This window comes from Sorex araneus, chromosome 5 (genome assembly GCF_027595985.1).
Source record: "Sorex araneus isolate mSorAra2 chromosome 5, mSorAra2.pri, whole genome shotgun sequence".
Taxonomy (NCBI): domain Eukaryota; kingdom Metazoa; phylum Chordata; class Mammalia; order Eulipotyphla; family Soricidae; genus Sorex; species Sorex araneus.
This window is the reverse complement of record NC_073306.1, coordinates 40526557-40551506: the sequence shown is the minus strand read 5'-3', so window position 1 is coordinate 40551506 and position 24950 is coordinate 40526557. Positions and strand designations below refer to the sequence as shown.

Genomic DNA, 24950 nt, shown 5'->3' with positions numbered 1-24950 from the left:
GGGACATCAATGCTGGTTTATGGTTTTATGTCTTGATCATATCCTTCCAGGGCTATGGGTTGCCACGGTAACGATGAGCCTGTCAGGGCACAGGTGGGTCTGGTTTTGATCTCTTCCAGTACTATGATGGCTATAATAAGCCAGAGTTTGCTCTAGGGAACTGACCTACACATGGCTTGCTCCATTGGCTTCAACAAAGCGAGAGACTTTTCAAACCGGTGGAATTCCTCAGGATCGGTTATTGGTGTTATTGGGACGTGCCTGGCTGGAGTGTTATTGGGACGCAGCCTACCGGGGTCTCCTGCAGGTGAAACATACATCCCGGGGCGGAGCCATAGTACAGCAGGTTGGGCACTTGCCTTGCATGCAGCCAACCCAGTTTCAATTCCTGGCATCCCATATGGGGTCCAGCAGCCAACTCCAGGAGTGATTCCTGAGCACAGAGTCAGAAATAAGGCTCTGAACACTACTGGGTGTGGCCCCAAAATCAAATAAATAAATCAAAAAACAAAACAACCCCCCCAAAAAAACTATATACTCCAGCCTGTTGGGTTCTCTGGGACTGCAGTTTTTTTTTTTTAAATGTAAAATATTGGGCCAAACAGGAGAAGGAGGCACGATGTGGAGAAATAGTACAGCAGGGAAGGCACTTGCTTTGCATGGGGTTGACCTGGGTTCAGTCCTCAGACCCGCTTGTGGAACCTGCCAGAAATGATCCCTGAACAGAGAACCAGGAGTACCTGAGCACCACTGGGTGAGATTCAAAAAAGAATAAATTAATCAATTAATTGAATTAAGTATCGGGCCAGGGAGATAGCTCAATGGACTGGGGTGCATGCTTTGCACATGGGAAATACACCCCCCACGCCCAGCCCACACTCACCCCCGCCTGAATTCCCAGCACCCAGGGGCTCCTCAGCATCCCTGGGGGTGACCCTGATCCTCCAATTACCCAAACCATAAATAAACAAGCACATGTTAAGGTATCTGGACTGTTCCCCTGTTGGACTATGAGTTTCAAGAGGGCAGAAGCCCAGCGGATGGACTCCACCGCTGTGTCCTGTGACACGGCTGACAGGTGGAGAGGCACACCAATCCTTCTCCCCACCCCCATCCCGCCCCACCCCCAACCGTCTTCCTGAGCATTTCACTCCCCCTCCAGAGCACTTCGGAAAGAGCGCACCCCCACCCTTCTGAAGCCTGGTTTCAGCAGAAGCAGAACTTCCCCAAAGAAGGAAATCACATTAGCGGTCCGGAGCCTGGGGCAGAGGAGGAGAGGTGGGAGGCCCTATTTGCATTTTTTCCATTAACGAGCTGGAGTTGAGCTCATTCGCCTAAGGAGATAATTTGAGAAGGAAATCTTTGCATATTTTATTTAAAAGCACGCTGCGTTAGGCGGGTAATAATGCGGAGTGTGGCGATTAGGGGAGGGCTGCAGGGGGCGGGGGTGGGGCTCCACTCCCTCGCACACCCACCTCACACCCCAGCACCCCCCTCAGTCCTGGGAACCCGCCTCCTTAAAGGAGCAGCCTCCTTGGGCTTGAGAAGCCGGCGCAGGGCTCAAGTCTGAGATGCCTCTAGGAGGGAAGGACGCTGGTAGGGGCGTGGCGGGCGACAGACAAAGGGAGCGAGCACTCGAAGCTGAGCGCCGCGGATTTAGGTGGCTGCAGCGAGAGCCCGACATGGGGCTTTTTGCAACATGCAAGGGCGGTTTTGCTGGTCTGAATAATTAAGTAGGCCGCGCCAGTGGTTATTTCCTACCCAGGGAACCGAGATGTAAACCCAGAGTCTGCACTAAGACAGATACAGTTCCACTAAAGTTCTCCAAAAGCCCCGGCCCTTCAGCCAGGCACCGGCCTTGCTGGCGAGCCTTGGAAAGGCTGCAGAACTGACATGAGGGACTCCATATTGGCCATAGTCCCACACTGTAAAGATTTAATGCTAAACAGGCATATTGGACAGGATATCGGGCTTATCTTTAACCTAGCTAACACAATCACTGGCATAAATCCTGGGAAAGCAGAAGAAAAAGTACAGGTGCAGAACCATAAAAGGAAAAGCGGCAGGCTACAGCCTGAAAAGGGGGAAGGGAAGTCAGCAGGTGAAGGTGGCAAGGAAGGGATAAGCCAATCAAGAAAAAACAGGACCCTAGGGTCCTGGAAGGGAGCCAATCCAAGGCAGGAAGGTCCAAACCCAAGTAAAGGTTGATAAAAGGGGACTCTTGTAGGGAGCCGAGGTCACCCTCTGTGCAGGGACCCCTGGTAGGCCCGTACATGGTCTTGGTGAGAATGAAGAACTTCTTTGCTCGCATTTTTAACTGTCTCATTCCTCGGATCATGGACCCTAACACCTTTCTTTCCTGTCCTGCCACAGGGGTCCTAGGGACTCACTGAGGGCTGAGGGGTGAATCACCCAGTGAGCAGCAGAGGCCACAACCTCTGTGAGTCTCTTTCCTCTTCTCATTTCGATTTGTTTTGTTTAGGGGCTGCACTCAATTGTGCTTAGGGTTTGCTCCTGGCTCCTTGCTCAGGGTCCCTCCTCCTGACAAGTTCTAGGAACCATATCAGATGCCAGGGATCTTACCCAGGGGTCAGTCGCTTGCAAGGCCGTACTCAGGCCTCTTTCCTCATCTACTGCCAAGACCTGCCCATACCTGCCTTCAGGGTAGTGACAGCACATGATGAGGGAATTAGGCAAAGGGTTCTCCAAACTGCAAACCCCTGGGTGCACCTGAGAGGGTGTGATCACAATGGGCAGCAGAGTGTATTTCCTAAGGAATGCCTAAGGGCAATTATAGCCTTCTCTGAGCTGGATTTCAAAGCTTTGGGGACCCAACCACAGTTCCTGGCTGAGGTGAGCAGCTCAGTCACAAGACAAGTGCTCAAAGCCACCACACATTTAAAAATTTAACTCCAGCTGTAACACTCCTTTAAAAAGTCTGGACTTAGAGGCTGGAGTGATGGTTTAGTTTGTAGGGCATTTGCCTTGCATGCTGCCGACCCAGGTTCAAGTCCCAGCATCTCATACAGTCCCCTGAGCACTGCCAGGAGTGATTCCTGAGTGCAGAGCCAGAAATAGGCCTCTGACCATCACCAGATGTGACTCCCCCCCCTCAAAAAAAAAAAGTCTGCACTTCCTGGAGCTGACATCACAACTCTACAACACAGATGAATCAGTAGTGACATACCAAGTTGGTTGGGATATAAAGTAGAAGGCAACCAATCACGATTAATAAAACATAAACACAGAAGGCTTAACCTATAACATTTTAGTAATCTCTTATACAAGGACTTAATGATTTCATGGTGAGATACAACAATTTTCACTCACTTTCTTCTAAGGAAACATTAAAAAAATTTTTTTTTAACATTTTGGGTCACACCTGGTGATGCTCAGGTGTTACTCCTGGCTCTGCACTCAGGAATTACTACTGATGGTGCCTAGGTAGACCCTATGAGATGCCAGGGATCGAATCCAGGTCAGCCACATGCAAGGCAAATGCCCTACCCACTGTACTATCACTCTGACCCCAAGGAAACATTTTTTGATCATCCTGTTAGTAAATTATTGATAATAAGCAATATAAAATAAATAAGTTATGGGGGCAGGTTTAAGGGGTGGTTGGGAAAACTGGAGACAATGGTGGAGGGAAGGTGTAATGGTGGTGGGGTTGGAGTTGGAATATTGAATGCCTGCAACAAATCATCATGAACAACTTTGTAAACCACAGTGCTTATATAAGGTGTAAGGGGGAAATTTACATATGTAGTCCTTATCTATTCCATGTAAACTCCAAAAAATTGCTGTAAGGGGCTGGGGCAATAGCACAGCGGGTAGGGCGTTTGCCTTGCACGCGGCCGACCCGGGTTCGAATCCCAGCATCCCATATGGTCCCCTGAGCACCGCCAGGGGTAATTCCTGAGTGCAAAGCCAGGAGTAACCCCTGTGCATCGCCAGGCGTGACCCAAAAAGCAAAAAAAAAAAAAAAAAATTGCTGTAAAAGTGTTATTATTGATACTAACACGAGACATGATTATTACCATAATGCAATCCAAGTATAAAATAAATTTAGGGGCCAGAGTGATAGTACAATGGGTAGGGCATTTGCCTTGCACACAGCCGACCCGGGTTCAACCCCTGGCATTCTATATGGTCCCCCAAGCACAGCTAGGAGTAATTCCTGAGTGTAGAGCCAGGAGCAACCCATGAACATCGTTGGATGTGACCCAAAAAGCAAAATAAATTAATAAATCAATAAGCTTCATGTAATATACATTAGATACCAGAATTGAAAACATTTACACGTATATGTGTAAATGAGAATAGACATTTTTTTATATTGTAGCACTGTAGCACTATCATCCCGTTGTTCATCGATTTGCTTGAGCGGGCACCAGTATTGTCTCCATTGTGAGACATGTTGTTACTGTTTTTGGCATACCAAATATGCCATGGGTAGCTTGCCAGGCTCTTGTGTGAGGGCGGGATACTCTTGGTAGCTTGCCGGGCTCCCCAAGAGGGACACAGTAATCAAACCCAGGTCGGCCGTGGGCAAGGCAAACACCCTACCCGCTGTGCTATCAAATGTTTTAATTTTCTTATTTACACAGGTCAAAATCATATGGTAATCACTAATTGGCCCTTACTGATTTATTTTCTGGTCATTCTATTAGCCAGTTCTTAAAGTTTTGTTGTAATAAGCAATACACAATGGAGACGTTACTGGTGCCTGCTCAAGCAAATCGATTTCAGGCATGTGGTAGAGGATGTGGAAGAGATAGCACCTCCCCTACTCTACTTTCCAACAAGAAGGAGAAACCTCTAGAACACAACCTGTAAAGCTTAACATGAGGCAGACATCCACCCCATGCCCCTCCCCTTTCCATTCTTGGGCACTCTTCCACCCTTCTCACTCACTTCAGTGTGTGGGGACCTGCTGGGTTAGTAAATGCTCCCTAACTTAGGAAACCCTCTGCAGGTGCAGATAAACCTCCTTCTCAGGCAAAACCTCCATAACTTTGCTTCTTCCCAGGAGTGGCTGGAATGTGTGTGTGAGAGAATTAAAGAAGGGCCTATTCTGCAAGAAAGGGAACTCCTCCCCTAAAGAAACTCTGTCCTCCTGTAAAATACAATGTTAGAGAAACTGCCTCTAGAGCTACTGAGAGGGTACTTGGTTAACCTGGGTGTGCTTAGGATACTTAGGATACTTGGTTAACCTGGGTGTGCTTAGAGATCCCTCGGATGTGCTTAGGAGTGCTATCGGCAAGGCAAGCAGCTATGTACTATCACTCCAGCCCCTTCCTTATGCTTTTATCTCTACCTTACTTCCACCTGCTTCTCCATTCGCACTCCCCTTTCCAACCCTGTCCCGATGAGCCCCAGAGCACCTTAATTTTCAGCTATCCACAGTGAGGAATGCCAGAGTTAATCAGGGAAAAACTGAAAGCAAGGAACTTGGTGGCAAGGATTCCTACCCTTGTTAACACAGATAACTGGTCCTTTTATTTCCTCTTAATTATTAATAACCAAAAACCATAAAGAGGACCATTTTAATAACCTTCTATAAAATTAGTTTCAAAACAGTACTGTTTAGAAAACAAATGGTCAATTACTGCAATAAAAGCATTTGCTTCTAGAAAGGGTGAAGAACATAGAGAGAAAAATGAACAAAAACAACATATTGGCTTGTAAATAGTTTACATTTTATAAAACAATTTCAAGAGCATTATTTAATGCTCCCAGCAGTGTTGTAGAGTGCGTGGTACTTGCTTTCATCCTCTCTCTCCCTTCTAACAAGTTCCAAAAGTTTAAGGAATATATTTTTGGGTCACTAGTCTAATAACCTTAAAAATAGACTCTAGCTGCCGCCGAGATGTGACCCCGGGGGCCGCATGCGTGTGCAGCCTCTCCGCAGCTGCATGAAAGTGAATCCAGACCCAGCTAAACTACTTTCGGCATGGGCAGCTCCTTGAAGAATGTCTCCAGCCTGAGAACTAAGCCGAGGCCCCGTGCCTGCCCAGGAGGGGAAAGGTATTTCTCTCTCTGCCTCTTCCTTTCCGGGGATGAAGAGCATGGTGACCGCCATATTATGACGACCACAGATGGGGTTTACAAGCTTGCAATGATCCAATATCTGGAAGAAATCTCCCTGGACTTAGTTGTTAAAGTATAGAAATCCAAAACCACGCGGCCGACTTCATTTCTCTTCATAACAGGTCTGACTCTAGTGGGGTACTCCTAACAATAATAGTGAGGTTTGTGTTGAAATATTGAATGTAACCAAAGTAAACAGAAAGTAAAGTGAAACTTATCATTTACAAGGCAGGGGCAGGATGTGGGATGGGAGGTGTACTGTGTGGGTTTTTTTTTTTTTTTGGTGGTGGGAGGTGGGCACTGGTGAAGGGATGGTTGTTTCAGCATTGTATAACTGAGACTTAAGCCTGAAAGCATTGTAATTTTCCACATGGTGATTCAAGAAAATAAGATTCTTATTAAAAAAAAAAATAAATGCACTTTGATTTCCTTGAAAAAAAAATAGACTCTAACATGAGTTTCTCTTCTTCTTTCCTCCCTCCCTCCCTCCTTCCCTTCCTCCCTTCTTCCTTTCTTTTTCCTTTATTCAGTTTCTGGACCACACTCAGTTATGTACATGGATTACTCCTGGCTCTGTTTTCAGGAATCAGTCCTGGTGAGGCCCTGAGGACCGTATGGGATACCTGGGATCAAACCTGGGTAGTCTACATATAAGGCAAGCACCTCGCCCATTGTACTATCTCTCTGGTCCCTAAAGCGAATTTTCTAAAGGCAAAAGGAAGAGGAAGGAAATAGTAGGTTCTTGGGAATAGGGATGAAAAGGATTCAAAAGCTTGGTGGGGATAGGGATGGATAAAATGGGATGACAAATTGGACCTGGGACAGCCAGGAGACAGTACCAGAGTTAGGGCACGTGCTGGGCCTGCACCTGGCCTGGGTTTGACCCTCAGCACTGCACATGGTTCTCAGAGCTGCACTAGGTGGAGCTCTGGAGTGTCACCAGGTGCAGCTTTGGGGTGCAGGCACTGTGGGGCTAGAGCAAGCCCCACATTCCTGAGCCCCAGCAGCTGGAACTTCCTGTCTGCTTGCTTCTCCCTGGGAGTGGTGCCCAAGGTCTCCTGAGCTTCCCTTGGGATCCTCCCCCCACCCCCGCACATAAAGGGAATAATAAAATAATTTGGGCCTGGGGTGAGTAGGAATACTATATTCAAGACAAGATAATTATGAAAATGAGATCAGAATAGGGATTCTGTTGTTTTTTTTTTTTAGGCCACACCCTGCGAGCTCTCAACCCTGGAGTCACTCGGGGGATCATATGGGATGCTGGAAATTGATCCCGGGTCAGCTGCATGCCAAGCAAGCACCTTACACACTGCTTTATCGCTCTAGCTTCCAGAATGGGGATTCTGGTAGGAGCTGATTGGTAGGGGGCAGGGGATGGAGGTGACAGTCATTGGAACATGGGCTAGTGAGCACGCTGACTCTGCAGTCACAGTGACTGGATTTTAATCCTGGTTCTGCCCATCAGCTCTGAATTTAGGCAAATGCTCAATACCCACTGGGCATCAATGTCTTCAGCTGTCGGGTGGGGATGAAAAGAGTGCTAATACCTGGGGGGAACTGTGAGGATTGATTAAAGGAGTTAAACAAGAAAAGCACCACAAACAAGCCTGCCCAGCACCAGGTACTGTGTTCTGGGATCTGCTCTTCCCTCCCGCTCTGCCTCTCCCGCTTCCTTCTCTGTCTTTGTGCTGCTGTGGCTAGAAAGATGGTTTGGGCTACAAGGGAGAAATGAGCTGGAAAAGATGATTCTGAGGATGGTTGAGGTTGATCTGACTTCTAGGAGTAACGCTCAGAGGCAAATAGGAATGAAATGAGGAACAGAAGACATTTGAAACTTGCCAGAGAAGTACAGCCCTGGCCTCCCTCCCAGGCTGGACACACATGTGGACATCCATGTACAGCTACAAGCTCTAGAATCTCTCTGCTTCGTGACACTGGCTTCTGCAGGTTGAAATTCAGTGGACACTAAGCAGAAAGGGCTTTTTGAAAGTCTGCATGGCTCCCAGAATGAAGTCCAATGACCCTGATATATAGAAGTCTTCACATATCGATCTATATGCATGTATATATATATATATATATGTATACAACTTGTCACTTGTATCACTTGTCATCCCAATGGTCTTCGATTTGCTCGAGTGGGCTCCAGTAACGTCTTCATTTGTCCCTGTCGCGTGCTAGTGCAGCCCAATGATATCTGCTCAATCCAGGAACAGAGCCTCAAATCGTTCATTCAGGGTTTGGACGAAGAAGTCTGACCATCTTGTTGGTGGGTGGGTGGCCACGCAGTCTTTTGACATCCCGTGGAATCCAGTCGGTAACAGCTCTAGTCCAGCAGTCATCTCTAAATATATGTATATACATATATATAAACCCAAACTTTGACACTCTTTGATATACCTGAAGATAGAGGTCTTACAGACAGTGGAATATTTCACTGACCTTTCTACTGCCCAGTATCGCAGGAAGTGATGTGACATTTCAGGCCAGCTCAGGAGAGCTCTGTTCCAAATGGTTGCACAGGGAAAACCCTTCCATGGTGCAGTTGCTGCCCCAGGATGCTCCTCTGCCTCCAGACAGTGCCTGGCTGAGGAGCCCTGCCCTGTTCCTGGGAAGCTGCTCCTCACCTGCTCTCACTCTGCCATGCAGGCGTCACTCCCTGCAAACACCTCTTTGACCGTCCCTTTCCTCCCTTATTCCTCTCCCAATCCAGGCAGAATGAGTCTCCTCCTTCTTTAGGATCCCTCAGCAATGTAGTTCCTAAGGTGGCCTCAATGTGGAACACTGAAGCCTGAGACAATCGATAAAAACAAACAAAACACAAGGGGGGGGTGGGACTGGAGAAAGCAGAGTGGGTAGGGAAGGTGCTCGCCTGTGTGCAACCAACCCAGGTTTGATCCCCCACACCCCATCTAGTCCCCTGAGGATTACCAGGAGAGATCCTTGAGTACAGAGCCGGGACTAAGCTCTGAGCACCTCCGAGTGTGACCCCCCCACAAAAAAAACCACGGAGGTCCCATCAAGCTGGTGAGATCTCTCTCAGCTAACAAGCCCAGCAACACAGGCTAATCATATGTGAAGCTGAGTTCAACTCCCCCAGGCCCCTGTCCTGCCCTGCTGGGTGTGGCCTCTATTAAAAATAAGAAATTAGGGGGCTGGAGTGATAGCACAGCGGGTAGGGCGTTTGCCTTGCACGTGGCCGACCCGGGTTCGATTCCCAGCATCCCATATGGTCCCCTGAGCACCGCCAGGAGTAATTCCTGAGTGCAAAGCCAGGAGTAACCCCTGTGCATCTCCAGGTGTGACCCCCCCCCAAAAAGCAAAAAAAAAATTAAATATTTTTAAACAACGGTTCTAGGGGCCAGAGAGATTGTGCTGCAGGTAGGGCTTTTGTCTTGCATGTGGCTGACTTGAGTTAGATCCCTGGTACCACAGATCTGGAGTGATCCCTGAGCACGGAGCAGGAGTAAGCGCCAAGCGCTACCAGGTATGGCCCCAATCAATCAATCAATCAATCAATCAAAAGGGTCCCATAGTTGGTACCGTGAAAAAAAAAACCTCTTCCTACACCGCCTGCTCTCGGGAACAAATGGCACAGTAAAGGCCTGGGGACAACTGCCCTGAAGTCCAGTAGATGAGGCTTAGCCCAAGGTTTCCCTAACTTCTTGGATCCAGGCGTCTTTTTGTTCCTGTCATTGGAACATGCTTCTCAAGGGCTGAACCTGAATCACACTTGAGAAGGTTCAAGGGCTGAAGCATCATTGTGAACGTTGGAAACCCCTATTAGCACATGCCATGCTGTGCTCTCATCACCCCGGTCCAGATGATCTCTCGAGAGACCAGCACATCTCTGTGGCTGGGACTCTGCCTATTCTGGGTCCCCGGGTGCTCACAGAGGGTCTGCTGCATAGTGGACAGGATCAAGTTATTTGCTGAATGCAAAAAATTTATGTCTGTTTCTAAGAAGAGGATGTGAAGAGCACCCCCAAGGCAGTGCCCGTGAGTTGGCAAGTGACAACAATGATAAGGACAGAGTCTCACAGAGCAGCTTGCAGATTGTGGGGCTCTGGGCCCTCTGGAGAGGCCCTTTTGGAGTCTGGGACAGAGATTTTGACTCTGTTAAGCATTCCTGAGGATCCCAGGGCCACTCAGTCACCTGGTGCGGCCTCTCTTGGCACCATCATAGGGCAGGAACGCCTTAGCCTGGGAGCAACTTGAGGGGCCTGTGTGAGGCTGTGGCTGACACCCAGCATCTCTGCAGGTTCACTTCTTCGAAGCGCTCACCGCTGTGCTTCTCCGGGCCTCAGACTCTGAAGGAGCATTCAGTGAGGAAAGAACAGAATTGCACATTTATCCCCTCTCCAGAGAGGGAAAATTCATCACAAACCCTCTTTTTTTTTTTTTGCTTTATTTTGTTTTGTTTGGCCACACCCAGTGGTATTCTCCTGGGGCTTACTCCTGGCTCTGCACTCAGACATTGCTGGCAGAGTTCAGGCAACCATATGGGATGCCAAGGATTGAACCAGCCTTGCCCATGTGCAAGGCAAATGCCCTACCACCTGTACTATTGCTCTGGCCCTTCTTTTTGGTTTTGGGGTCACAGCCAGTGATAAATCTGGGCCTCTTGTTTGCAAAGCATGCACTCTAGCCCTTTGAGCTATCTCCCTGGCCTTTTAATGGAGACCACAGCTGCCAGACTCAGAGGCTGCCAGGTTACACCTGAGTGGTGCTGGGATGGGGACATGAGGTGGCAGGGACCAAGGCCAGGAGATCGCACATTTGAAGCATGCTACTAGAGTTATCTCCCTTATTGATAAGAAGATTTTTTGGTTGGTTGGTTTTGGGTTTTGAGCCACACCTGGCAGTGCTTGGGGCTTAATTCTGGCTCTGCATAAAGCATCACACCTGGAGGGATGGGGACCATGTAGACTGCTGGGGATTGAACTTGGGTCATGAGTGTGCAAGACAAGTGTCTTACCTCTGTACTAGCTCTCCGGTCCCACCGAGAATACTCTTAAAGTAGGTCTTTTTTATTATTATTATTATTATTGAGTCACTGTGAGATAGTTACAAAGCTTTCATGTTTGAGTTTCAGCCATACAATGATCAAACGCCCATCCCTCCACCAGTGCACATGCTCCACCACCAATGTCCCCAGTATGCCCCCCCATCCCACCCCTCCCCCTGCCTCTATGGCAGACAATTTCCCCCATATTCTCTCTCTACTTTGGGGCATTGAGGTTTTCAATACAGATAATGAGAGGCTATCATGTTTGGTCCTTTAATCCTGAGTGATTCCTCCAACCATCATTGACTTAGTGATCCCTTCTCTATTCCAGCTGCCTTCTCCCCCAGCTCATGAGGCAGGCTTCCAACTATGGAGCAATATTCCTGACCCTGACGCTACTATCCTTGGGTATAGGTCTCATGTTATATTATTTTATATTTCACAAATGAGTGCGGTCATTCTGTGTCCCTCTCTTTCTGATTCATTTCACTTAGCATGATACTCTCCATAACCATCTACTTGTAAGCAAATTTCATGACTTCATCTTTTCTTGAGGTAGATCTTAATGGCTGAGAAAGTAACTTGTAGAATGCCAGATCCTGAGGAAGTGTCAGGCCAGCAGGGAACCGGCCAGAGAAGACTGAAGACCAGCTAAGCCAGAGGAGCCGTTGGAAGAGCATTGGAAATGCCTTTAGCAGATGGAATCGTCTAGATGCTCACTCTGGAGCCAGAGGCAAGTATGTGGGAGGGTGCCAGGCCCAAAGTTGCCTGGGTGGTCCAGGTGAAAGATGACTGTGGGCTGGCTAAGGAGGCAGAACTAGAGAGGAGAGTGGCCAGAGAGAGAGCACGGGGGTAAGGTGCTTGCAACCGCAAGGCCACTTCAAACCCCAGGGGACTGACATGCCACAGAGCCAAGAGTAACGCCCCTTCACCCCTTACACAGCGCAGGGTGTGACCCAAAAGCCAGAAAAAGAAAAGAACATATTCGGAGAGTACAACGGGACTCTAGCCACTGCACTGCATACGGTTCCCCCAAGTACCACCAGGGGTCACTTCTGAGCACAGAGCCAGGAATAAGCCCTTGCGCGTTGCTGGATCGGGACCTAGACCAAAATAAAAGAAATAAAAATTTAAATGACTTTAAAAAAAAAGAACAGAAATAGAGAAGAAGACAGGAAGACATGAGTCAGAGACGTGCTTGGGAGGCGAAAGACAGAAGGTGGAGATTGACAGGCGAGGAGGTCATGGGCAAGTCCAGCTCCAGCCCCAGGGACGGAGGGGGAGGGGGAGAAGTTTGAGCTCATCCGAATGAGCTGCCGGTGGCCAGTTAGACACGGCGGAGAGGGATGTGTGTGTGTGTGTGTGTGTGTGTGTGTGTGTGTGTGTGTATCTGTGTGTGTCTGTGTGTCTGTGCGTGTGTTTGTGTGTGTGTGCATACAGGGGTGTGGAGAGCGGGCCACAGGCCCTGCTGGACTCAGGGGTTTGCAGGGAGGGGAGATGGAAACCTCGAGCCCAGAGTACCGAAGATCCGAGGGGGCCAGCGAGGAGCAGTTTCAGGATAGCCCGGGGAGCGCCAAGGCCGGCAGAGAGCTCACTAGTTACTGAGTCCTGGGGCCGGCAGAGCAATCACCCTCGAACTCCTAACTCCCACCCAGTTCCACGTGGACACCCACAGGTCCTGCCCTCCCCCCACTTATGTTTTTATTCACCGCGGAGAGCTCACCGCAGCTTCTCCCACGCTGGCAACTGTGCAGACCCCGGGGTTAATCCTCCGCCTCCCCTAGGCTGGGGGCGCTCCAGCTCTTTGTGCGCCCCAGAGCCGGAGGCGAAAGCCTGGGGAGGCCGTGGGCCTTGTGAGGCAGCTGATACAGGGGGGCGCAGGGGGGCGAGGGGCAGGAGCTACAAAGAGGGGGAGGGAGGGGCTGCAGCTGCCGGGAGGGCGGCGGGGACAAAGGCCCCGCGGGCCGCCCGGCCGAACCGTTTTCATGCTTGTTGGATTAGGCTCAGGAAACGAGCGTCGCGAGCGTGCGGATCAGAAGCGCGGGGCGCGCCGGCGCGCGGGGCGGGCTGGGCCCCGGCCGCCTCCCGTTTTCCGCTTTGTGCCGGCCCCTCCGCCCCCGCGCCCTTTGTCTGCACCGTTCCCGGGCCAAGCCCCTCTCGGGGGCGGCAGAAAAACAGCTGATCGTCGGCCTCCAGCCCCCCTCCAGGCCCTGGAGTCCCGCTTTGTGCGGCCCCCGCGCCGGAGACCCAGACTGCGCAGTCCCTAGGCCAGAGACGCATCCCCGGTGGGGAGCAGCTGGCCCTGGGGGGCTGGGGGGGCTCATCTCTCCGTGCCACCTCCGGTCCCTCTGTACCCAGCTCCCGTCCCCACCTGCCATGCCCCAGCTGCCAGGGCCAGTGGCTGCCCGAATCTCTACCCAAATCTAGGGAGGATGGAGGTGAAGGGAAAGACGTCTCCGGGCCGCGAGGGTCGCTGGTCCGGGACGAGAGAGACGGAGGGCTGTGTGCGAGCAGAAGCGGACCTTTCTGGCAGCCCGCGCGGCGGGTGGGGACGCCTTGTTTCTGAGGGGGCGGGGGTGCGTGGGTCTGTGCCCCGGGGAGCGCCTCTGGGAGGGAGCGCCAGTGTACGTGTGGGCGCGTGCGCCGCTGCGGGGTGCGGGCACAGTCAGCGCCCAGAATATCCCCGGCTCGTGCTCCTCTTCTCCCCATCGGCTTGCACAGCAGCCTCGATTTAACTCCTGGGCTTGGGGCCCAAGGCCCTGTAGCAGTGCTTTCTAAGAGCCAGTACCATCGTGCCGCGGCTGTACCGTCTTTCTCTGCGGGCATCCCCCTCTCCCAGTAAGACAGTTAACAGCTAACTTGATGCACGCTTCCTGTGGGTCAGGCTCAAGTCTAAGCCGTGTGTGTGTGTGTGTGTGTGTGTGTGTGTGTGTGTGTGTGTGTGTGCGCGCGCGCGCGTGAACTCGTTTAACTCTCCACGCAGCTAGATGAGAGAAGTAGAATTATTGCTCCCATTCCAAGCTGAGAAAAGAAAACAAGCTAGCAAGTGGAGGATGAAAGATAGCTGGGTTCGTTGTGCACCCGAAATCACTCAACTTCATCCTCTACCCATCATCTTCCTTCAAGAAGACTTCCCTGACCAGACCCTCCCAGATCTTTCCCACCCTGCTCTTGCCAGTGCTCACGCTGTGATTAGGAGGCACTAACCCTGCATCTGGGCCCTTAGTCATAGCCAGAACCACAGGACATGTAGTCTCCTCACAGACAGTGCCACATTGGTGCCTCAGAGACAGTATGGGAGTGAGACACTTGGCTTGCCCGTCCCCAACCCAGTGTTTGATCCCCAGCACCACCACACGTGGTCTTGCAAACTCTGCCAGGAGTGATTCCTGAGCTCAGAGCCAAAATAAAAAAAAAAAAAAAGAAGCAGTGTCACACAAACTCTGACACTCCAGGCCACCCGCCACAGCGATGCCTCCTGACTTCCAACCCTTAAGCACCTGGCTCTGTGAACTCTCCGCCCGGATGAAGCTGACCTCTCCAGGGCTCAGTCCCTTCTTTCCTGGCCCTGCAATCCCTCCTGGTTTCAGTGCTTCCGTCTGCTCAGGCCTCTGCTCTCGCCCTGTGCCTGTTATTCTTTGGGTCTCACTTCCAATCCCATCCTCATTCCTCTGACTAAGCAACACTTCTCAGCACCAAAAGTCTCTGAAGTACAGGGGTCACTCCTGAGCACAGTCAGAATAGCTCCTGGGAACCGATAAATATGGCCCAACCCAACCCCAACTCTAAAAAAAAAAAGTGTTAATTAGACTTTTTGTTCTTTCATTCTCTTGGGGGGGGGGGGGTTCCTATCCAAACCCAGCCTAGGGTATGAACTCTCTCTGTCCCCCTCACTGTCAACAACACTTGACACAATGAAACCACCTCCCAGGGGCTTAGGGACATCTCTCAAAGGGCTGGGGTCTCTGTGTGGCATGTAGAGGTCCCAGGTTCTATGCCCACTGCCACACTATCTGAGCACCACTGATATAGCCCTCCGAGCCACTGACACTGCTGGGCATGAGCATCTCCGGGGTTAAGCACTGCCAGAAGTGGCATCTGGCCCCCCTGAGCACTGCTTGGAAGAGCCCCCGGAATAACATACGATAAAGCACCCTTCCAGCTGTAGCAGTCTCGGGCTGTGTTCAGCATACTGGGCCGGAACTGGTTTCCCTCTGCTGGGTTCTGAGTGGCTTGTGCATTGTTAGTCTTTTGGATGAAAACCCCATCCGGCCATCCAGGTAAGAGTTGTTAAGGGCAGGCTAGTTGCCTGGGGGTTTGCTTAGTGCGCCAGAGTACAGATGCTGCCTATAGGAGGGCCAGGCAGTTTGATCTCTGGTGTCACATGGGTTCCAGGAGCACTGCTAGAAATGAACCTTGAGCATGAGTGAGCATTGCAAGGAGTGAGCATTGCCAGGTGCAGCTCCGAAACCAAAACAATCAAATGGAATAAAGGCAGGGCTGGGTTGCAAATAACCCTCAAGAGCTTCTTTGTTTCTGTTTATTTGCACATGGCAGTGCTCAGGGGCTACTTCTGGCTCAATACTTAGGGGTCACTCCTGGTGGTGCTCAGAGGACCAAATATGGTACCAGGGATTTACCCAGGGTCAGTGGCATGCAAGACAATCCCTGTACTTTTTCTTTGGGCCTACTTGTATCAGTTTTTTGGGAGAAGGCCACACCCAGTGGTGCTCAGGGCTTACAACTGGCTCTGCATTCAGGTATCACTCCTGGTAGGGCTTAGGGGACAATATGGGGTTCTAGAGATTGAACCCAGGTTAGCTACCTGCAGGGCAAGCGCCTTGCCTTCTATACCATCTCTCCAGCCCTCCTCTGCTAGGATCAGTTCTTAACCACTGGTTGTCCTCAGGGGAACCTTTATGCATTCAGAAAAGGGGATCCTTCTGAAAAATACACGCTTTTGAGTTCTCAGGGCTTGATGGCTCATTGTCAGACATCTCTGTGGCTAAAGTTGTTCAAGGCCGTGTCACACAAACTCTGACTCTTTAGTTATAGTCTGTAGTGTCTGGTGGAGACTCCTGGAATAACATCTAAGAAGTGGAATTTGTGGGGGCTGGAGTGATAGCACAGTGGGTAGGGCATTTGCTTTGCACGCAGCCGGGTTCGATTCCCAGCATCCCATATGGTTCCCCAGCACCGCCAGGAGTAATTCCTGAGTGTAGAGCCAGGGGTAAGCCCTGTGCATCGCTGGGTGTGACCCGAAAAGCAAAATAAATAAATAAATAAATAAATAAAATAAAGAAGTGGAATTTTTATTTTGTTTTGAGATCACACACAGTAGTGCTGATGATCAAACCTAGGTCAGCCATATGCAAGGCAAGCAACCTGCCCCTTGGATTATCTCTCTGACCTAATTGGAATTTGTTAAAACTGGTTCAATATTCCTTCCTTCCATCAAAGTACCAATGGAGAAATGACAAAAATTATAAATGCCCTGCATTGTTTCCAGGTTTACTTAGGTGTAAAGCACACACACACACACACACACACACACACACACACACACACACACACACCAGGCCCAGGAGATGGTCCAACATCCTTGTAGGCATGAGGCCATGAGTTCACTCCCCTATGCCACCCGCATGCACAAAGCAAGGTCTCTGCACTACTATGTCAGCTCTGGCACACAGCCCAGAGTATGGGAGCTCAGCAGTTGAAGAGCGTGAACCCTGGTGAGATCAGGGCAAGCACCACATAAGCACGGGCAACCCCTGCCACTGGAACAGCAGCAAAAGAGGGAAAGGACTACGCTACAGGCACATTGTTGGGGGAAGGCGAAGGAAATTGCCAGCTTTCTCTGAGATCCCATCCCATTTCTTTTCCCTTTGTGGAAGCTGTTGTTGCTGTAACAGGAACACACACCTGGGTGCAGCGTCTACATGCTTGGTCGTAGTGTCTGCTAGAAACTGCCCTTTCTCCAGTTCCAGGGTTTGTGTGGTTTGTGTATGTGCCCGCTGGGAGTTGCACACTTTTAGTTATGGTACTGGCACATATTTTGATTGTCATTCTTGCCACGGACAGTTATGCTTGTTGCTGAGTTTACACACATGCTCACCAGGAGTCATACTCCTGGTCACAGTGCTCACACATCAAACTAATGTGAAACAAAAGATCCAATCTAGACTGGTCTCAATAAATATTTGAGGGGCCAGAGCAGTAGTATAGTGGGTAGGGCACTTGCCTTGCACATGGCAGACCCGGATTCAATACCTGGCACTCCATATGGTCCCCCAAGCCCCACAGGGAGTGATCCTTAAGCACAGTCAAGAGGAAGCCCCGAGTACTGCTGGGTGTGACCCAAAAACAAACTATAAATAAATAAATAAATACCTGAACGAGGAGCTGAAAGTAGGTGACATATATGACATCCTATCAGTAACAATATCACAGTACCGAAAAGGTGAAAAAGAAAAAAATGCCTGTCAGAGTCAGAGGCTGGGAGGCAGGAGGGAGTCTGGGGACACTGATGAAGTGAAGCGAATACTAGTGAAGGGATTGGTGTTGGGACATTGAATGCCTGAAATTCAATCATAATATTGTAACTCGCGGTGATTCCATTAAAACACATGCACGCACGCGCGCGCGCGCACACACACACACACACAAATACCTGAAGCCATGTGTACACACTGGGGCCTTACCACTGTCGGCACACTTAGTGTCTCATGTCAAGGTACCCTTCAGGGAAGTGGGGGTTCAGGGAAGGTTAAGTATGGTGTGTGTGCCCTACGTTCAGTATACTGTCCCTGACAAGATTCACACACCCCATTCTAGACACAAAGGCCTCTTAGGACAAGGACAGATGAGGCCACCCAGAGGGAAGGCCTCTCCCTGGGGCTGTGAGTGCCTGAGGAGAGACCTGCCCCCACTTCTGCCCTCAGCTGTAGCAGGCTGAGTTTCTTCTCCCGTGTCCCCCACGGCCACCCCATCTCCCCTCAGTTCCCAGCCCAAGTTTTGCTTAGATGGAATGGAGAGAGGCCCCGAGGCAGCAGGAAGCACAGAAACACCAACTCCAGAAATGCGTTTCTCCCCTGTTTATTCATCCTGGTTGGTCTGGAGGCAGGTTCATTCTCCACATGCAAGAAGAGTCAGGCACCAAGTACCGAGCTGGTGTGTCCCCCGCTTCCCATCCTGTTCATTCTCCCAGCCATCAGGGGCGGTGCTCCTGGTGACAGAACAGTCCCTGCGTTCCCAGCTGGGGGACCGAGGGCCAGAGGCCACGGCAGCGAGTTCCGTGCCTGCCACGGCTCACAGCCTTGCAGCCCGTCACAGACCTTGGCTCTGGCACAAAGCGGGGACTCAGCCACCTTGTGTTGGTTCTCAAGGCTCTGCTGGAGCCTGTCCAGTCCCATTTCAAGGGTCACACGGTGACAAAAGGGGGTAGAGCCAGCATCCTCAGAGCTTCCAGAGGCTGGCTGACACTGGAAAGCCAAACAGAGGCTCCTCCTGGTCCAGACGCCGACTCCAGGGCAATGAACAAACTGATTCAATATCCATGCTTGCTACAGCCAGAGTCACAGCAGGAGGGCACAGCGAGCAAGCGAGAGCCTCTCCTGGGATTTCTGGGACACCTTTGTCTATTCCTTACAAGTCTGGACACACATATTTCTTTTAAAATGTTTTAATTGACATACTGAACATCAAATATCACATTAGCGCATATTTCGTTAGAAGCTTAAAACAATATGGTTTGCAACAGCTCCTCTGCGTGGAGAGGTATGGCCTCTCGGGGACAGGTACTCTGGATTCCCCTCTCCTACTCGTTGCAGAGTCTGTCATTGTCACTTCCCTGTGTCTTCTCTGGGGTTGCCCTGCCATGGTCTCCATTACTATGCTGATAGCTGAGAGACAATTCTCCACCGTGTGCCCTGGCTAAGGCATGGCCGGAAAGCTACAGCAGGCCGGGAAGCCACCAAACTCCCTAGAGCAAATCCATCAACAGTGACCACAGCTCTAGCAGAGTAATGGATGGGAGGCATAAGGGGAGGGATAAGGAAGGCAGCTGGGAAGTAAATCCCAGGAGAATGGACCAGCCAGGATCCTCAGATAAAGGACAGCCAGTTTGCCTTCTTTCTCCAGGGAGCAGGGGGACCCTAGTGCAGAAAAAAAGTGAGTGTGAGGGGAAGTCTGTGCTTCCAGTGTGCATGGATTTATGCTTCCATTCTGTGCCCATCTACAGCTGGACACCTTGAGGAGCCCGCCTGCAGTGACACAGGCTCCTCGTCTACCTCACAGGCTTCACCCTGCCCACACACACCCTCCCATGCAGAGGCCTGCCGGCTCCACTCCCACATGGACCAGTGCAGGCCACACACTAGAACTCTCATGCACACATATCTCCTGCACATACATTCTCACTCTTGCACATATATACACACACTGTTGAGTAGATGTTCCCACATGCATACATAAATGTGTTCCCTCTTTTTTTTTTTCTGAGGGTGGGGGCACAGAGCCTATTCCCAGAGGAGCTCGGGAGATCATGCGTGCCAGGGATTAAATCAAGATTGGCCACATGCAAGACAGGTGCCTTAATGCCTGTACTATCTCTCCAGCCCTAAATGTACTTTTACAAGCTATACATTTATTAACACTCAGAGGCCTGTCCACATTAGCCTGCATGTCCAGATGTGTACACACAGTGTGCACGAGCTGATCCAGAGGTGCTCACCCACACATGCCTACACAGGCCTGCCTTCACGTTAACACTAACAGGCTCACACTACTTGCAAATACTCATCAAATGACTTAAGCACAATCTGCAAACATGCCTGAAACTACATACACAGATCTCCGTGCCCCTGTGTGGAGACACACCCTTAGCTCTGATCCTGAGGCCTGGCCGGTGCTGCTTTCTGTTGGAGACAGCGAATAAGTTCCTTTCGGTTGTCCAGGATAGTGTCGAAGCTCTCTTGCAGACGGGCCTGCTGGTCAACTAGCTGGTGCTGCAGGGCCCGGATCCACTGCAGCAGGGCCAGGCGACGGTACATCACCAAGTGCACGTGGTGCTTCTCTTTCTCCTGCTCTTTGTAGCGCTCTTGGGCCTGCAGCTGCTGCACGGCCTGGGCCACAGAGGGCAGGAGGGGATCTGTGGAATCCCGGCCTGGGGGGCTCCCGCAGGCAGGCTCAGGGCTGCTGCTAGGGCTGTTGATGCTTAAGGAGCTGCTGGCATAGCCGTTGTCCTCCAGAGGGGAGCAGACTGTGCCGGCACCACCCATCTTCTCAGAGTCAGCTCTGGGGATCTCTGCCCCCTCGGGTGGGCTGCGGATGCCTCCCTCAGGGAGTTCAGGGGCCTGGAAGCCCTGGTTGTCAGAGAGCAGCTCCTCCGAGCTCTTCATTAGGATGGGCTCCCCAGAGCCTGACATCTTGTGCCAATTCTCATTAGCATCCTTGGCACGGGCCATGAAGTTGAAGTTGCCATTTGACCGCGGCTCAGACTGACTTGGGGGTAGGCCGCCCAGCACCTGGCCCCCCTCAGCTAGCCCCGGCTGGATGGCAAACATCTGCCTAGAGAGGGGAAGAAGAATGAGTCAGAGCAGGGCAGGATGCTGTGTCTGACGTCCCCGAGGGACACGGGAGCGAGTGTGCTCTGACTGCTCTTTCCGGTTCCTTTCCCTTGATTCTAGAAACATCCTTTATGGTTTTCTCCCCCTCAGCCCTGACTGCTGCTTCTCAGTCCCCTGCAGAGGGGCCTCCTGCAATCCCTGCCTTCCTGCCTTTCTCCCCAGATGACCTTGATGACTCAAATCCGTCTCCATGGTTCCCGTGGCCTCCACATCTTCCCCTTCCCATCAGGTGCTCTCTTCACCCAGCAAATACCTGTTAGCACTTCAAAATCCAGCCTTCCTATGCCCCGCCTCCCTGAAACCTTCCTGATACTGTCTCCACTGCCCCAACACACACCTTCCTCTGGGCCCCGGGTACATAACACTGGTTTTCTGTCCCTGGCAGAGAGGAGATGGTCAGTGACTGTATTCAGATGCTTTAACTGTGTTGTAACTGCAGTGTCTATGGGGTTTCCTGGGGCTTGGGCCCCTCTAACTAGCCTCCAGCATGTCCCAAGGCATGAAGCAGGTGGTGGGGACCCAGTGGCTGGTGTGGGGGGAACAGGGGCTGGGGGGGGGACCTATTCTCCAGACAGAACCCTGCACCCCCACTAACAGGCTTGTTGTCTTCTGTCCTCACCCTCCTTCCTCTCCCAGTTGGTCTTGTGTTCCTGACCCCTGCTTGCCTCATCCTGAGGCCCCAGGGGGCGGGAGGAGGGGAGACCCCCAAAAAGGGAGGAGGGGCACTATTCTTTCCTGCCCAGTGACTGACACCTCCCCTAATCAGGGTTTGAATTGAGAGCTGTCTGCAGCCCACAGAAGCCGACTAGGATTGGAGAAACGGGGCTGTCAGAACAGAACGGAGGCGGCAGGAGGAGGCTGTCTCCGGGCATGGCCTGGGCCCACGTCCAGCAGGCATCGGCGGTGACAGTGACAATCCCCTGGTACCACCCCCAGACTCCCATTCCATTCAGCCGGAGCCTGGACAACTTCCCCGCCCCAATATTCCCTTTTTCCCAAACTTGGGTGGGCCCATGAAGGAAACTGGGGGAGGCCAGAGATGGAAAGCAGAGACCCAGGCCCCCCAGGATCAGGGTGCGTCCCCAAAGAACCACGGCGCTCTTAGGCGAGTGAATGAATCCTCAAAGCGTAGGGCTGAGGGGGGTGGGCTGGGCGGTCAGTCGGGATGTGGGCAGCTGGAGACCCTCCGCAGCCGCAGGGCGGCTGTGCCTCCGAACCTCCCGCCCCACCCCCGCCGCCGCGCCTGCTGTCCAGAACCTCCCCGGGCCCGGACTCACGGCCTGGCACTGCCTCCGCGGGTCCCACCGCGGGAACGCGTCCCTCCGGGCTGGGGTCGGGGGTCGGGGGCCGGGCGCGGCGTCCACACGAGCGCCAGCGGGGTGCGGGGCTGGCGGGCGGCAGGCGCGCCCAGTCCCAGGCCCGGGCCGCCGAGGCGGCGGCGTCAGCGCCGGGGCGGGGCGGCCGGGCCCACGTGGGCCGGTTCGGTTTTCCGCCCGGCAGCGGCGGCGGCTGCGGCTGCGGCGGCGGCGGCGCGCGGGGGTTCTCCAGCCCCGGGTCGGCCTCACCCGCGGGGGTCCCCGGCTCCGAGCCTTCTGCTCTCCTGCGGCCCTGGGCCCCTGCAGTCGGCTCGCCTGCCTGAGATACACTTGGAAGATGAACGTCTCTCCCTTCTGCTCGACCCCCGCAAATCTCACCTCCTCTCGCTTCTGCTCGACCCCCGCAAATCTCACCTCCTCTCGCTTCTGCTCGACCCCTCCGAGGCTTCCTCCCTGACCCTCTAAGAGCCTCTCTCGGTCCCCGCACCTTCAGCCTCTGCCTCTCTGCAGCTGGGACGGGGCCTCTGCAGGCTTCTGCCCACGGTTCCCTCTGCCCGAAGTTCTCCCCCCGCAAACAGATCTCTCTTTTTGTCTTTTGGGCGACCCCTGGCTGTGTTCGGGACTTACACCTGGCTCTGTGTTCAGGCATTCACTCCTGGCTGTGTGTGTGTGTGTGGGGGGGGGGCGTTGAGGAGGGGACTATGGGGTGCCCGGGAGGGAGGAAACCAGGGTCTGCCACGTGCAAGGCAGGGGCCCTACCCATTATATAGTGTCACTGGCCGCAAATAAATCTCTTGGCCGCAGACTCTAGTAGACTGGCTCCCTTTTTCATGGTGTTCATCAAAATTTGAAATTATATATCATCTGTGCTTATTTGTTTAAAGTCTCTTGATAGATGCTCTATTTTTTTTTACTTTATATGAATTTATTTTGTAATTTTAGGGCCACATCAGCTGTGCTCAGGAGCTACTCACCTATAAAATCATAAATGTTAGTGTTTTATGACCATAGGGGTAGATTATGACCATATCAGAGTCCACTATGAAAGATCCCTACTGGCAGAGGCCAGGGAACCCTATGGGCTGCTGGGAATCAAGCCCTGGTCCTCTGCGTGCAGGTTAGCGGCTGTCTCTCTGCCTTTCATATGAGCAAGATCATCCCATATTGCTTTGACCTGACTTATTTCACTAAGTCTGGGCCCCCTTAGTTTAATCTATGGTGGCGCCAAAGGCAAGATTTCAACTTTTCTTGTAAATGAGTACTGTTCCCTGTGTCAATCTTACAGACGTGATGTGATTGAGATCTCTTTATTCATCTGGTGTGAACTTTGCCATAATGAGCATCTTCTTTTCTTTTCTCCTTTTCTTCCCTTTTCTTTTCTTTTCCTTTTCTTTTCTTTTCTTTTCTTTTCTTTTCTTTCCTTTTCTTTCCTTTCCTTTTCCTTTCCTCCTTCCCTCCCTCCCTCCCTCCCTCCCTCCCTCCCTCCCTCCCTTCCTTCCTTCCTTCCTTCCTTCCTTCCTTCCTTCCTTCCTTCCTTCCTTCCTTCCTTCCTTCCTTCCTTCCTTCCTTCCTGTGTTTTCACCCACACCTGGCTGTGCTCAGGGCTTACTCCTGGTTCCATGCTTAGGGATCATTCCTGGCCAGGGCTCAGGAAACCATTTGTGGTGTCCTGAATTGTATCCAGGTTGGTCACATGCAAGAACCGTATGCCCTTCCCACTGTACTATCTCCCCAACTCCTAGCTCCCCAGTATTTGTTGGGGATATGTGTATTTTTGTTGTTGTTGTTCCTGAGTTTTGCAAATTCTTCATCCTCTGTAAGTTATGTGGTATGCAAGTATTTTCTTCTATTCAGAACAATGTCCTGTTTTGTTGCTGTTATTTTTTTTGTATGTGGGCTATACCTGTCAGTGCTTGGGGCTTACACAGGGTTCTATGCTCAGGGATCACTCAAAGGAGGTACTCAAGGGATCATACTGTATTCCTAGGATCAAAGCCCATGAACTGCATGCAAAGCAAGTGCTACTTGCCCCGGTAGCATCTCTCTGTCCTTTTGTTTTGTTTGTTTGTTTGTGGTTGATTTTTTGGTTCATACAGAGTAGTGCTCAGGGGCTACTCCAGGCTTATTACTTGAGGGCTTGCTTCTGGCAGTGCCAAGGGCTCTCTCTCCCTCTCTCTCTCTCTCTCTCTCTCTTCCTTCTATATGTGTGTATATGCATATATACATATATGTACATATACATCCACATGTGTGTCTGTATTACTCACATATGCAAACCATGTACACTACTACTGAGCCACATCACAGGCAGAAAAGCTATTTATATTTTTAATTATATATTTGGGGCCTCCTAAGTAGTGCTAAGAAGGCCTCGGGGGTCATGCCCAGCAATTCTTAGCCAATCGGGCAAATCAGTTGAATGCTAGAGCTGAGGATGGCCCTGGGTGGCCCTGGTTGTCTCCGGGTTCTCCAGGGCTACAGTCAGAGTGCTCAGGGGTCTCTAAGGCTACACCTGGCAATGCTTGGGGAACTTGTGGTGCTGGAATGAAACTGGGATTGGGTTCCGGCCTTAATCCCCAACATGCATTGTAAAAAATTATAAAGGTGGCACACAGGAGGGGGAGACGCGGGAGGGGGAGATGATATGTGTCGTGTTGTTCTGTTGCCTGCAGGCACTCGGGACAATTCTCTCTTGCATATGCCACTCGCGTTCGGTGTTCTTGAGCCACTGTGTAAGGACCGGATCAGGGCGGCTCCTCCTGTGCTCTGCTTCTGTGTGTGTCACTGTGCTCTCTTCTGTCTGTCTCTCTGTCTCTGTCTCTGTAGTCTCTCCTCTGGTCTCTTCCGACCTCTTTCTGTCTCTGCTTCTGTGTCTTCTCTGTTCTTCTCGCGTGTCCTCTC

The 24950-nt window shown here is 51.5% G+C and overlaps 1 protein-coding gene across 1 annotated transcript; it reads right to left on the bottom strand.

The window, feature by feature from the left end:
* Positions 1–18186: 18186 nt before the first annotated feature.
* On the bottom strand, positions 18187–22164 carry C5H1orf216 (chromosome 5 C1orf216 homolog). Its single transcript, XM_055139651.1, has 2 exons — positions 22011–22164; positions 18187–20674 (listed from the first exon to the last, which is right to left on the bottom strand). The coding sequence occupies exon 2, from the start codon at positions 20668–20670 to the stop codon at positions 19987–19989; it is 684 nt and encodes a 227-aa protein (XP_054995626.1). The 5' UTR covers positions 20671–20674; positions 22011–22164; the 3' UTR covers positions 18187–19986.
* Positions 22165–24950: the final 2786 nt, after the last annotated feature.